Here is a 15,539-nt window from a genome sequence, read left to right on the forward strand (position 1 = left end):
CATGTTTGGTGCACTGAATTATGTTCATAATTTGTTTTTAGAATGTTTATTTGAAAAATGTTGAAGTAAGGATCTTTTGCCAACAAGTAGAATTATATGTATTAGTATTACCTGCATTATATTAGGTCCTGTGATGAATGACTCCTCCATCTGAACTGGGGCTTCATCACCAGACTTGACCTGTTGTTATCCCAGATGGCTAATTAAAACAGAAATCAAAGCTGTGTTCCGGCTTTAGAATGTGGTAAAAAGTGTAGAGAAATGGAACTGTATTCATTCAGTCTGCAAACTCTTGGATCCAAGTTCATATATTTATTAATCTGACTGCCAACTGTGGATGTAGATAATGTAAGAGTATCAAAACTATACGTCTTATCTCAAATATCTGCAAGAGCAAGAGTGCAGATTGTATTCATTCATCAAAGATTTACATTATTAAGCAATCAGATTACCAAAAAAAAAAAACTTAAATATATTTAGTACTCAAAACCATAAATATCCAAGAGGCAAAATCAGTGAGCAAACCATTTTGATTTAAAAAACACCAAGTTGCAATACATTCATGTTAATTTAACTCTCTAATATTCTGTCATCTCTGTTGCAAGTAAGCTACACTGTATTGCAGCTCAAGAGGAAGATAATTTTTGTATAATATTGCTATGTGTAGGTGGTCATCTTACCCATGAATCATTCATATGACACATGGCTCCTTGTACAAGGATGAGAATTAAGAGGATTTTGACTCCTGTCAAATTTTTGGTTGCCTTAATTGTTAAAAGATGGAAGTAAATCAATACTAGAGACATCTGCTTCTGCAAGGTGTGGAAGCAATATTTATCTTGTAGCCATTAAGATTTAATCTAATATAGTCCAATTTATTTACTGCATTACAGTGAAAATAAAGTATGTGCCCAAGGACAAATATGTTGCATGTTTTTGTTTTATAAGAACATATTTTTAGATATGCTCTTATAAAACAATGTACATGTATTGAGAGCACATGTCAAAGTGCTCTCAACTGTATCTCAGGGTAGGAATAAGTCACTTGGTGCTGCTCATACAGTTTTCATCTCACTGAATCCCAAACATATAGTCTAAAAGCTTTGGCAAAGCCAGTGTAGACATTGCAGTTTGTGTGGATGTGAGGTTGTACATGGAGGATAATACAAATCACCCTCCCAATCAAACACCCCACACTCCTTTTACACAGTATAAACTAAGAAATGAACCTTAAAGGGAAACAGACTGAGTGCTATAGAAAGATAGAGAGACAAGAGATGCAGATGTGCAACCACAAGACTGGAGACAGTTGAACATCTGCACGTTTACCTGCCTAAACGGGGAGGATGTTCCTAGAAGGAGGGTCTTATCAGATTTAGCGAAGAAAATCGGTTGCACTTTATTTCACAGCATCCTTGTTACGGTGTAATTGTACTGAGTATTATTAATTAACCACACACACTTATTACGGGATTAGAGTTTTGTTTAGGATTATTGCATGTAATTATGCATAATTTACTCTTGTTACCATAGTAAGTATATTAATGTGTAACAAGGACACTATAAAAGAAAGAAAAAGTGTCCCCGAAATACACACAGTGTGGGCCGGAACATTTCTCAACCACTGGAACCTGCATGACTTGATATATATGCTGTTCACTAGAACTGATAAATGTACCTCATTGTGAAACATGAACATGTTTGTGTATTTGCATATTTACATGTAGGCTACTGTGAGAAACTATTTAAAAATGACCACAACACAGTTTTGCCTAATGTGAGCTCCTCTTGCACTAACAGTTAAATTAGGGGGTAACAAAGGTAAGTCCTCCAGCAGCACCCTTTGTTGTTCCAAGTGTGTATTCGTCGGTATAGTGTATTCACATGGATGCATTATTGACAGATTACACTGTTTAGTTTAAAATGGTATTTTATGTGTCTACATTCATTATTTTGGTATGAATACTGTATGTTATGATTTGATGTGGGATATTCTGAAAATTGTTTTCTGCATACTTTGATGTTCTACTGTTCTACACCAACATAATTGAATCTATTTATTCCAATAAATCATTACTGCCTTTACAGTTTTAAATAAAACAGATGTGCTGATGCTGGGAAATCTGAGAGGTACATTAAGAGATATAAGACCAGGGAACGCTTTAACGATTGCCCTTGAGGAAGTTGTCAACACTCCTAGATGACAGTACAATGGAATGCAATCCACATCAACAGCTGGGAAATTGGGGTTCATTGTCCTAAAATTCCTGGGAAAGAGAGGAGGGTAATCAATCCATGGTGGAAATGTTTGTCTGTCCTGCTCATGGGTTTTTATATATCATGAGTCTGTTTGTCAATTTTTGATTTCAAGTGCTCCTTGTAAGCCAAAATGTCCCCGTTCCATTTGGTGATGGTCTGCTTTTCACACACCCAAATTTCCTGAGCCACCTAGAATGAGATGGAAAAGTCATCATCACACAATCCAGATCACAGACATCTAGGGCCTGTTTACACCTGGTCATTTCATGCGTTTTCACTGATCAGATATCTACTGTATCTGATTAGTTAAAACGTTTCCATTTACACTTGGCCACATAAATGTGTTGTCGCAAAACGGATATAAATCCGATCTTCAATTCCCGTGCTATATTTAAATTTAACGGAGTTCACGCCAACGAAATCAAAAGATAAGCGCTGCATTTTATTAATCAGCTCATTTCAAGATCAAAGACCACAATAGGAGAGCTTATCTTTCCATCAGCACTGGAAAGATAAGTTTGTCTTACTACTTTAATGAAGATGATTGTGTGTTGCGCGTCTGCGAATTACTTTGTTTCATTCGCGGCAGTTTGCGCGTCGACTTGCTGAAGAGATGCTCAGCTACTCGTCCACTACGATGCGTGTTGCATTAGCGCAGTCATATCTGACTATAATGTCATAAAGCCTATAACACGCTCTCACACGTTTATTATTTTAACATTTTGGGAGGAGTAAAATTTGCATATGTGGTTTCAACAACCAGATGCATTTACACTTGTCCAGTTTCGTCTGGAATGCGTCCCAGACCACCTCCTGAAGTGGTTTGAGCGATTTATATCCGTCTCGAATGCGTTTCGGAGGGCATTTAGACCTGGTCTTTTCACGATCGGATAGCTATCCTATCAGACAAAACGCATGAAGTGACCAGGTGTAAACAGCCCCCTAGTCAAATGTGAAAACAAACAAGACTGTATGATATATTTACTAGCTTTGAATATATACCTGCTGAATAAGTCTGAAGTCGTGGCTAACTAGCATCATTCCTCCCTCAAACTCATTGATGGCTTCAGCCAGAGCATCTATTGTCTCAATGTCCAAGTGATTAGTTGGCTCATCCAGAAACAGCATGTGCGGATTCTGCCACGCAAGCCAGGCGAAACACACCGGACACTTCTGGCCATCTGACAAGTTCCTGATGGGACTGACCTGTTAGAGGGGGATATGACCGTTAAAAAAACCCTAAGCAAGTACAGTAGTACTAGGGGTGGGAATCTTTAGGCACTTCACGATCCAATACCGATTCTGGGAGTCACGATCCGATTCCAAAACGATTCCTGATCTACATTTTTTCCTAATTAATTCTTCTGCTGTGCAAATACATCTTTACAACTTTACATTTTAACCAAAATTGCAGTTTCTATGCTTTTTGTTTATAGTTGGAATCTCTGTAAGTCAGTACTGCCATCTTAAAAATAGGGGTGTGAATCTTCACTGGTTTCACGATTCAATTCAATTACGATTATCATGTCAACGATTCGATTCAACTCAATATCATGATGCGTCACATTCTCAATTTTCAATATTACTGCACATGGCTACATTTTCATATAAATTTTATATCAAATTTATTTTTTTGTAAATTAAATTATATAAGCAGGCTACTTTTTAAAAATAATTACTTCTTTTAAAAATAAGTGTTCTTTAAATAGGCTATCCGAAAGTTTACAGACAGTTTTTTCTTTTTTCCTCAGCATTATTGCTGTTTGATTATTACTGATGAGATCACAGACAGTGGCAGCTTTAACAGGCTGCACTCACACCGATTCACACTAATGCACATTTCTATTTCGATATATCAGATGTTTTGTCCTGTTCTGAAAACATAACGGACTGTGTTTTCATCAATTTCGTATAAAAGTATTAGGAGATGCAAGTGCATTTAACCGCAGCCGCGATCGAGCTTCAGGACATCAAACACGAAGCACACGTGAAAGTCTCTCACGTGAGTTTCGTGCATCTTATACATACTGCATTCCAAACAGCATAAATGAAAGCATATTTTAAGTAAAATACTGAAATAACGGCGGGTGGAAGCACACACTGTCAAGCAGTGTGGGTCACGTCCCAAAACCATTCAAGCTGGCGGTTATTAAGCCTCTTATTAAGAAACCACAACTAGATCCTAGTGAAAACTTGAATTGAATTGAATTGAAAAGCAATGTGCACGTGTCTCACAGCGCATATTCTGCGCAATGAAGCCTAGTGCACACATGTGCCATATGCGGGAAAAAACCATGCTCAGAATCGATTCAGAATCGTTGAAGAGAGAATCGCGATGCATCGGAGAATCGATTTTTTCTCCCACCCTTACGTAGTATGCTATATTGTCTGGCTTTCAAAATAATGCAGAACTCATGTTAACACCCTTACACATTAAACACAGCCACAGACATACCTGCTGCTTCCCTGTCAGACCGTAGCGTCCAATGATCTTCCTCATCTCCTCTATCTCTTTGATTTCTGGAAAACACTTCATCATGTACTCCAGAGGAGACAGGTCAAGCTCCAGCTGCTCAGTCAGATGCTGCAGGACAAACACAACACAAGAGCAATTACAAACAATTGGCAATAACTTAAATGAACATGCTTATAATCAAATTATGAAGAAATGTGTAAATAATGTGACTACAAGTTTTATGCCTCAGAACCGTAACGACCATACATCTCTTCCTCTATATATACATATATATAACATGACTGTTGTGAAAACGGTTAGAATAACACAAGTAGCAAGACAACTAATCATCTGGACTGTATTTCTATGAAGACGCCCTGGTGATACCTGCCAATCTTGACATGCGAGTGCTTTCTTATCATTCCATCTGTGGGGAGAAGCTATGAGAGACAAAAACACAGGTCAATGAATGTCAATGGCTTTAAAACTGAATCACTGTTCAGAACTTTAAAAGACTTTAACTGTCCAATCATATTAGCCTGTTTTTCATAACTGACCTCTCCCATCAGTAGCTTGAGAAGTGTGGACTTGCCTGCCCCATTGGGACCCACAAGTGCAACTCTTGTGTCCAGGTCAATGCCAAACTCCAAATTCTTATAAATAAAATGCTGCAATAATAAATAAATAAATAAATAAATAAAAGAAGAAAACAAATGATTTTATGAAATATTTGCTTTTACCACTGTTATATTTTCTACTGTGCTTACAAGACCTCACCACTCTAAAAACCCGTTCACACCAAGAACAATAACTATAAAGACAACTACACTGATGGAAAATAACATTCTGTTTATTATAAGCGCACTGCAGTTTTGTCGCCTGACACTTTAAATGCTTGATCTCTAAAGTCAAGTGGATTCTAATTGCCTGTCAATGTTTTTATTTTTAGCTGGAAAAAATCGTTCTGAAAATGATTCAAAATTATATAATTCCTATTATTATTATAGTATTGTTATAGCTGTTACTGTTATATTATACTTGTGGCGTGGTCTTGACTAATCTTGCAAAACTAAACTGATTATTAAAACTTTATAGTTATCATTATAGTTACCCCACTTTGTGAAAACAGCCCTTGATGCTTTGATGCTACTGTAAATCAGTGCATACCTAATTTAGACCAATACAATGTGACAACATATCACTGCATATGACAACACAAGAGAGCTGAAACAAAAATGAATATCCCAAACCAGGCAGTTTTGTGTAAATGTGATATCTGCAGTGATAGGCTGTTTGAAAGGCTGTGGACTCACTGTGTCACTGGAGTATCTGAAGCTGACATTCTGCACCATGATAACAGGAGGGGGGATCTTCCCACAAGGAGGAAAATAAAACTACAAAGTCTGAAGGAGAAATGTGTGGTTAAAACTCTCTGATAAACATCTGACAGTGGCACCTAGAGCCCAAGGGATAGCCCACCCTAAAATGAAGATTCTGTCATTAATTACTCACCCTCATGTTGTTTCAAACCCATTAGACCTTCATTCATCTTCGGAACACAATTTAAGATATTTTTGATGAAATCCGAGAGCTTTCCCAGGCAAAAAAGTGCACTAAAATACACGTTATTTCAGTGCACTTCCATAATGTACTTAAAGTGCTCTATTTTCACGCACTAATTTTGAACTTAATATACAAAAACAAATTATTATGTATTTCTTAATATAATCTTAAGAACATCTAAGTGTACTCAACTGTGCTATTTTGAGACACCATGAAGAACTAAAATTTGCTTTTAAAGGCACAATATGTAATTTTCGCCACTAGAGGGCGCATATTCAAAATAAACAAAGGCGTGGTTTGATGACGCTGTGACTGAGTGTGGAATCATGGGAGTTGCCGTCTTCATCCCCACAGCCGATGCAATCCGACGGGACTCGGGCAGAAATCATGTTCATGGATGAGCTAATGATTTATTAATAGTAGAATAGCCCACATATTTTTATACATTAAATAATTCATTTCAAATGTTTTGTAACTGTTAATATTCCCTTTATATGATATACTTAACTACATGTCAATGGTGTCTTTAAATAATACAATCAAGTACGCTATTTGTGCCATTAGTAGCACTTTTTCCACATTAAAAAATATAGCACTTTAAGTACTTTGCTAAAAGTATACTTTCTGTTAAATTGTGAATTTTAGTACACATTTAACGTTTGCCAAAAAAAAACTTTTAGAGTATTTATAGTTTATAACTTTTACAATTTTATATAGCACAAACAAATAAGAATGTACTACACATGTACTTGCTTGTCAGTATTTTTTTAGTGCATTCAAGTATACTTTATTTTTACCTGGGTTCTGATCCTGCATAGACAGCAACGCAACTGAAATGGCCCAGAAAGGTAGTAAGGACATCGGTAAAATAGTTCATGTGACATCAGTGGTTCAACCGTACTGTTATGAAGCTATGAGAATACTTTTTGTGCACAAAGAAAACAAAAATAGCGACTTCATTCAACAATTTCTTGTCTTCCATGTCAGTCTCCGAAGGTCTTACGGGTTTGGAACAACATGAGGGTGAGTAATTAATGACAGAATGTTCATTTTTTGGGTGAACTATCCCTTTAAGATGTTTATAGTTACTACAGCAAATGTCTGCTTCAGCCGGACTCACACTACAGGAGTTTTAGACCAATTTCTCCCTGATTTTCTCCTCCCAAGAATCAGAGAAGAAAATCTTGTTGAGGACCTCGGTTGGTTCCGATGTTCAGCCCAGATTATCTGGTAACGTGATGCAAAGTGTGTACATGTTTAAGATTTGAGGGAAGAAAATCTTCGAAGATTCTCCTTATGTGTGTGCTGCAACCAGATTCCATAATCGCTTAGGGTTAAAACTTCTGTAGTCTGAGCCCAGCTTTAGTAAAACCAGCAACTTCCTGTTGAAGACATTACAGACAACCATTGTAAAAGAAATGTATTTTTTTAACCAAACCACCAAACCTGTGTCAATCTGTTTTTCTGGTTTACATGGTTCTCACTATTCACCTCTTTTGTCTTGGTCATGGCATTGGTCAATTCAACAAAGTGATTTAGCAATTCTCAACTGATGCTTCATGATGATAACAGGTCTTGGGCAAGAGAAAATGACATGCAGAAACACAAAAATGTCCCACTGACCAGCTGCAGAGTGTGTGTTAATGAGTATTTGTGTGACAAACCTTGTCGTTCACCACACGAGCTGTTAGGCCAGAGGCCATCATTTTCTGCAGTGTTTTTTCTTTGCTCTGAGCCTGGCGAGCTAGCTTTGCAGAGCCGTGACCAAAACGGGCAATATAGTTCTACAGGAGATGAGGGGAATAATTATGACATTATTTTTGCAATGACACACATATGGTGAACAGCAGCAGTGCAGAACAAGAGCTATGAAACAAAAAATAAAATTTAAAAAGAGCAATAATGCCACAAGGCTACATTGTTTCACCTTCATATGAGCTATCTGGTCCTGCTCCCAGTTGTACCGCTTCATCTGGTTTTCCTCCAGCTCCTCCCTGGTCTTCACATACTGATCGTAGTTACCCTAAAAAACAAATTTTCATTACATACAGCATACACTGTTACCACTCTCATACCTTTGTTCCTTTAATATACTGTATGTGATGAGTGTGCTAATAAACCAGACTCAGGATCAGCAACAGTTCATAATTAGCAACAGTAATAAAAGCATCATATTTCAGGCCTTTTAAGGCTAGACCAGGAAGAGCACAAGAGGAGCCTCAGGATCAGGTCTCCTATTAAAGGCAATAGTACTGATTTTTTTAAGGATAACAAAGCTTTTGCATACAACTTCTGTGAGTTGGATGTACTTGCACATTTTCAAAGCTATGACATTACACATCATACCTCTGTCATAATTTTTATCATCACCCTCATGTCGCTCCAAACCTATATGACTTTTGGAACATAAAAGATATTTCGATTTCCATTGTATCGACAAAAAAAACAAACAAAAAAAACAGACGTAAAGATCATACAGGTTTGGAGCAACATGAGGGAGAGTAAATGATGACAGAATTTTTTTTTTCTTTTTCATTTTGGGTGAACTATCCCTCACTGCTTTCAACAGATTCTCTGCCTATAACATTATAGTCACACAAAAAAAAAAAAAAACTGAACATTGTGCTACAGGACTCGCAGTGTAGTACTTGAGCTTCCTCTGGTGGAGATGAATGATGTTTGTGCAGACACCATTGAGAAAGTCTTGAGAATGTGAGATGAGTACAAGAATTCGCTTAAAACTGAAAGAAAAAAAAATTTAATAATAAAAAATCTGTTAACTATAAGAATCGTATCGACAATTCCTTGTTTTAAAAAAGATTATTGTTTGTCGACTTAAACTACAATTCCTACGCATTTGTGTTACATGAAACTCTTTGACATTTAGTTGTGTTTCTGTGCATGACAATTTCCATCTCATTTGATTACTGGTCTAATCTAATAAACACTGAAGACAGTGCTCACGACTTAAGTTCTTCTTCCAGCCACACACAGGCATCCAAATCCAGGTGGTTAGTAGGTTCATCTAACAACAGCATAAAGGGCTTTATGAACAGGGCTCTGAAAGAGGGAAATTAGAAAAAGGTAATATTATGAACATTTATTATTGTGTTTGTATTAAATTGATAAATTATAACTTTTGGTCTCATTTGGATTTTGGTCCATTCATTATGTGAGGATAACCAATAAAATCCACGAAATGAGTGGTATTATAACATATATATATATATATATAAGGAACTATGAAAATGCTAATGTTTAAAATGTTTTAACAAAACTAACAACAAACTGCATTACACAGCAAGACTTTTTAACATTTTTCAACACTATTTCTACAAGTAAATAATAAATATTTTGTACTGACACAGAATAAACATTTAAATGTAATTTTCAAACCTGGCAAGGGACACACGCATCCTCCAGCCTCCACTGAAATCTTTCAGTTTTTTTTGCTGCATAGCAGGTGTGAAACCCAGTCCAAAGAGGGTTCGTGAGGCTCGAACTTCAGCTTTGTCTGCGTCCAACTCTTCCAAGCGCTCATAAATCTCCATCAGCTTCTCACACTCTGCTGCAGTAAAGAGAAAAGAATAGAGAAAATGGGACATGTTGTACTTGATTAAGTGCTGTGCTACTTGTTAAATCAAATTTACATTTGATTAATAACATTAATAGCATTTTATAGTATGTGTAACCAATAATAAGACATGAATTACCAGGTTTGTCAACTTGCAGATTAGTATAGCAAAAACCTGATGACAACTTGTCAAAATAAAAGCCGGTTTAACTTGAAGAAATTATGACAGAAATATATTACTATTGTACACTAAAATGCAACTCTCAAGTAATAATAATAATAATAATAATATTTTTAAGAAAAATAATACAACCAAAGTATTTTTCATTAATTTGTATTTTTTTATTAATTGATATTTAATTTATAATAATTTATTTGTTGTAGATTCATTGATTTCATTTCCTTACATTTTAAAAGATTGATTAAATTATTAAAGTTTTATTAATTCATTTAATTTGAAACAATTTATGATAAATTTGTAATGAACCATAAAACTGTAACGAGGCGTCAACAGAGTGAGGATCCATCTGCAGCTTTATTGAAATCGTAGTCAACAGGCAAGGTCAAACACCAGCAAACACAACAGAGGAGAAAAGCCAAATCGTTATCCAGGGACGTGCAAAGGGTCGGGGCAGGCAGCAAACAATCAGTAGTCAATGAAACAATAGCAAGAGTTCGGGGGCAGGCGGCTGGCAATCAGAAGGAGAGAAACAGTCCAAGTTAATACACAAAGAGGCCAGACACGGAAAGAAACACTCAGAAATGTACACCGGGGCAATACAAGACTTCGCAACGAGGGAGAGTCTGAGAGCTGTTTAAATAGTCCACTAATGAGAGAGAGGTGCAGGAGCAATCAGAGCCAGGTATGTGAGCGTGTGTGTGTGTGTGTCTGTGTGTGTGTGTATGTGTGTAGTCTGGATTGAAGTTCAAAACTCGGGAGAGAGCTCCCTCTGGTGGTGAGCGGGAGGCACAGCGGGAGTCTCGTTTGTGACAAAAACACAGAATCCAGAAAAATAAAATAAAATGGAAAACAGAATTTAGGGGAAAATAAAACAGACTTCACGGGGCACTTAACTAAAAGGTAGCTCTGTGGAGTTTAATTATGAGCCAACCAGTTATCTTTGCATTCATTCTCAAGGTCTAACAAACATGTGGAAAGTATTTCCTTCCCTGTTAATAGTAAATTAATATTGTGATAAATATCAATATTGCATCATATGGAAAAAATATTGTTATGTTTTTGGCAATATCGCCCAGCCCTATGAAGAGAAGAATAAGATAACCACGCTGCCCACTGACTGTTGAGCAGGTGAATTCTTGTATTGGTCAAAAAGTCCTCTAGTAAAACTGCTGTATTTAGTATCCTCAGTTCAGAAGCAATTAAAAAGTGTGATTACAAGGAAAGGTGATGTAACACCTCTGTCCCAACTTTTTTGGAGTGCATTGTAGTCATTAAAATCAAAATTAATTTATATTTACAAAATAATATTAAGTTGATGTTATATTGGAGATCTTTTCTCTAAACCTTTGTCAGTTAAATAAAGGTTAAACAAAATTAACAAATTACAGATACTAGTTTTTTTTGCATTTTACAAAATGTTCCAAATAATCTGAAAATGGTTTTATTTGTTCAAAAGATTTTTTATGTTAATTAATAAGCTATTGTAAATACCATAAATACCACAAATCATATGAACTTTTAGACTCAGGTCTATGTGCATACCTGTGCCATTGAGGCCAATGAGACCGTAGCGCCGGCCGGAGTTGAGCTCCAGGCTTGTGTCACTCAGTAACTCTTGGCCATGAAAGGTGAGTGACAGACTGCTGATGTGAACATCAGTGCCGTTGGGGTGGGAGGCCAAGACGCCCGTCACTGCCCGCGCCTCCATCTTACGCATCTCAAACTCATCCAGCTCCTTAGTCAGAGCAGCAACGTCTAAAGGGAAAAGTGAATGATGCGACATAGAAAAGTAAATGATGCATCATAGCTAAAGCTACAGGTATGTTTGCTGGTAAATTTGTCTGACTTGTGAGTGTGAACTGTCGGCGGCTCGCGCACCACTGACCGTATTTGGTGAAGAGCAGATCACCGCCTGCTGGTCAGATGAGCCAAGCTTCACGTGCTGACCAATGCATGGTTAACTGCGTAGTAATAAAAACTGCTTATCGTGTACTGAATGAAGGATGTTACTAAGGAGTATGGCAGTGGTAAGGTACTAGTTTCTTAATTGATAAATATGCAACAACACAGCAAACAGCAGTAGCCTACTCGTGGACAATGCATTTTAAAATATATATTTTTAATTTTTAAGCAATATGTAGTACCAAACATTGCAATAGTATAAAACTACAACAATAAAGGGTTTCATGTGCATGCAGGGATGTAGAATTACAATACATTGACCCCAAAATAATATTTTGTCAATCTTTAATCACAGAACCAGCTCTTTTCCTTTCTTTTGTGAAACACAAAAATGAGATGTAAGCGAAAATGACAGTATCATTCACCATTCAATTTAATTATATCTTTTGAGTAAATGATAACCGAATTAAAACTATCTCCTTTTAGATTTAGAAGTTTGATTTTTTTAAAATCTATTTGAGACCTTTTGAAACTAGGAGTAGGCCTAAAAGCATTTACATTTAGTCATTTAGCAGACGCTTTTATCCAAAGCGACTTACAAATGAGGACAATAAAAGCAGACAAAAAACATACATATTGTATATGTATTGTATCAAAGAAGATATTTTGCATTGCATCATGACTTCAGTATTTTCTGTTTGTGTTTTATTGTATCTCATTCATCTTTGTGAAGAGGAGAGAGGTCTCATTATTGCCCACATCAAAGTCTTTTACCTAAAGCAATTTGTTGAAATACATTGCAAAAAGGCAGATGAACTTGATTCAGAAATAAACAGTCAATGGGTCATACTTAAAGCAATACAACTATGCCAAACAACTATAAGATTTCTGGTAACAGGAAATTGGTTTCAGTCTAGCATCTGTTTGTCTACTCATTACATTACTAAAAATCTGCTTCAAATGTCATCATTTCTAAAACATAGATTTTTTATTCTTTTCTTTTAAATAAATACAATTAAATTTGCTATTTTACTTTCCCTGAAGAATGTTTTGAAGACACCTTATGAGGACCAGATGTAATTGTTATGCAGTTATTTTGTTGTTGTTGTTTTTTCTTTTCATTTATTTTGTAGCTATTATTTTACATTACTCACCGAGTCACTGCCCCCTCGCTTCTTTGACATTTGATGGCCAGAGCTTGTCATTCCTGGCTGATGGGGTAACGGGCTCGGGGTGAACAGCTCGCTGTCAGACTCGGAGCAGGACTCGTGTATACGTGGAACTCTTGTGCGCACGCTGCTTGTTTCCTTGGGTCTGTTTTAACCTTTTAACGCATCGAGTCACATCTTCCTCTGGAGCACATCCGTAGGTAGATTTGATACGTGATCGACGATGCTAGAGACATTCACAGCAAAGCCAAGAAAGTCATTTCGCGATTGTTTTTGTATATTTCATCGAATCCTCAGAAGAGACGCAGGGATTCATCTGACGTGAGCGCAGTCTCGGCGGATTATATACTGTGTTTTGGGGGAAATATCGCTGGTGGTGCTAATGTTGCTCAGCTTCACTGTGCAAGCAAAGCAGCTACGAAGCTAACGTTACGCCAGACAGTGGAGGACTTTTTATTGAATGTAATTTATCATTAGTTGTCTTTCGGACCACAAAATGGCTATTATACCCTGATATCCTGAACTTTATCATGTTTCAGTTCTCGGTCAGCTGTGCTTGAACGTTGCATGCTGGTTGGCTTCAAATGGTGCCGACTGGTTAGCGATCTAACCCTTTGTGCATCACCATTGGAGATGATTTCTCATCTAATAATGTAAATTTATTTCTCAGATAATGTGTTCATACATGCAGCTCGCGCATATTGCGTGCAGGAGGATGTCTGGCTAGATCAAAGTGGACTAATTTATGCGGAGGGAGTGGTAGTGTCTCGGTTTTGCGTGTTTGGATGTTAAATCAGACCCATATGTCCTGACGTTAGTCATCTGACTGTGTGTGAAGAGGCAGGTCAGATTGGTTGCTGTCGCTCCTCCTTTTGTTTTGGCTTTTCACTGCTTACCTTGACATCTTCGTCGTCCATTAATCTGATTTTGAAGTCTTCACCGGTCATGTTAAGATTGCATGCATGGTGTCAGGAATTTAAATACTTACCTTTACAGAATCCCTGTCAAATGCCTCTACTGTGATCATCTGTAAACGAGACTGTTGATCTGTAAACGCTGTTACTTGAACTGCTCTCTAAGGGCACCTATCGAGACTTGACATCCATTGATTGCTCCAGCATGCGCCTGTCTTCTTTCCTGGCTGTTTTCCGGCCTGCTCTGCCTCTCATCCTGGGCCTCTCTTTGGGCTGCAGCCTCAGCCTCCTGATGGTGTCCTGGACGCAGGGGGAGACCGATGAGGCTTGTGGAGATGAACTGGGCAATGGGAGACTCATACACAGTGGTCATATCAGGGATGTCCAGGATGGTCAAGATGGGGATGGGAATGAGGACTTCCAGCCTCGCATTGTGCCCTATCACAAGGACCCCAACAAACCACACAAGAAAGTACTCAGGTGAGTCCCTGGATATCAGTTTGGCTTCATTTCTTATATGAAAGGACTGAAATCTCAGTTAGAAATGGTTGGTCTTTTAGTTGTTATATATAAATTATAAAAAAAAATGAGACAAGATCTGACAAGATCTCAGGATTTAAAAACAGAAGGCCATAATATAAAATTGCAATGAGCTATAAAGATTTAAAAGTATTTACAATTATATTAAATCAGCCATGACCTTTGTTATTAGTAGCCAGTATTGAAATGTGACTTGTGAGTGGGGTTGGTTTGACTTGGCAGTCAGTTAGTAAGGTCTCAGCCGAGTATTTTTCACCTTGCCTCTGTGCTTTTCTTACAGCTGAATTCTTCACCACTTTGTGAAGCCGCAGACATAGAATATCTTATTATTCCTCTCATAAAAACACCCATGGCTGCATATGCAGAGCAGCCATGCCGGTGCCCCACGAGAGGTTTAGATGATGAACAGTTAAACTTGTGTTTGGAAATCTTAGTCTCACTTCTGTAAACTGGGACTGAAACATTAGTAACTGTTTGTGTTGCATCTTCTTGTAAATTACTTAACATTAAAATAATAAGACAGTGCCCGTTTATTCATTTTAAGCTTAACAGCTAAAAAATACACGTGTATTGGCATCAATTTAAATTACAAAACAACTTTGCATAAACAGAAGGGCATTATTAATAATGAAATATAATGTATTACAAAATGATTTTGGATATTAATAATTGGACATGTAAACAGAAATCATGTTCATCAGCTGATCTCCACAATTGTCTTTAACTTTTACATGTCATGTTTTGACTTCTATTAGAGACTTAAAGGAGTAGATCACTTCCAGAATGAAAATTCTGTCATCATTTACTCACCCTCCACTGTTCTGGAAGTGAACTAATCCTTTAAACTGTTTTAATAAAACTTTTGAGTTGAGCACACTGCCATTTTCATTACCGTCAGATTACCAATAACAAATTGAATTGTATTAATAACTAGATAAAAAAGTTCGTCAAGACAAACTTTAAGTTGGCTTGAGAAAGCCGG

General features: G+C 37.0%; 3 protein-coding genes across 4 annotated transcripts in view; 1 reads left to right on the forward strand and 2 right to left on the reverse strand.

Annotated features, from left to right (window-relative positions):
- Positions 1-1,835: 1,835 nt before the first annotated feature.
- LOC107724385 (ATP-binding cassette sub-family F member 2-like) lies at positions 1,836-9,882 on the reverse strand. Its single transcript, XM_016533294.1, is given in 11 exon segments — positions 1,836-2,448; positions 3,262-3,465; positions 4,715-4,843; positions 5,092-5,154; positions 5,272-5,382; positions 6,028-6,117; positions 7,942-8,061; positions 8,205-8,300; positions 8,916-9,018; positions 9,242-9,337; positions 9,674-9,882. Coding segments are annotated over 11 exon segments (1,338 nt in total). The 3' UTR covers positions 1,836-2,331.
- Positions 9,883-10,699: 817 nt separating this feature from the next.
- Positions 10,700-11,833, reverse strand: LOC107724404 (ATP-binding cassette sub-family F member 2-like). The gene is made up of 2 exons (XM_016533325.1): positions 11,575-11,833; positions 10,700-10,866 (listed from the first exon to the last, which is right to left on the reverse strand). Exons 1-2 carry the CDS (start codon positions 11,813-11,815, stop codon positions 10,778-10,780), a joined length of 330 nt encoding a protein of 109 aa, XP_016388811.1. The 5' UTR covers positions 11,816-11,833; the 3' UTR covers positions 10,700-10,777.
- Positions 11,834-13,109: 1,276 nt separating this feature from the next.
- chpf2 (chondroitin polymerizing factor 2) overlaps positions 13,110-15,539 on the forward strand; it is an 11,380-nt gene continuing 8,950 nt past the window's right edge. For both annotated transcript variants that reach the window (XM_016533323.1, XM_016533322.1), the window contains exon 1: positions 13,110-14,497. In XM_016533323.1, the coding sequence (XP_016388809.1) occupies positions 14,223-14,497 (275 nt within the window). In that variant the 5' untranslated portion in view covers positions 13,110-14,222. The remainder of the gene's footprint in view (positions 14,498-15,539) is intronic.

The sequence above is a fragment of the Sinocyclocheilus rhinocerous genome, unplaced genomic scaffold, assembly GCF_001515625.1.
Source record: "Sinocyclocheilus rhinocerous isolate Xijiao unplaced genomic scaffold, SAMN03320098_v1.1 scaffold245, whole genome shotgun sequence".
Lineage (NCBI taxonomy): Eukaryota > Metazoa > Chordata > Actinopteri > Cypriniformes > Cyprinidae > Sinocyclocheilus > Sinocyclocheilus rhinocerous.

Excerpts from the sequence above, each read along its gene's own strand:
- LOC107724404 (XM_016533325.1), bottom strand. The coding sequence starts at position 11,815 with ATGTCGCATCATTCACTTTTCCCTTTAGACGTTGCTGCTCTGACTAAG. Across the intron at positions 10,867-11,574 it reads CATTGGCCTCAATGGCACAG|ATTTTTCTGGATTCTGTGTT; the intron begins GTATGCACATAG and ends CCATTTTATTTT.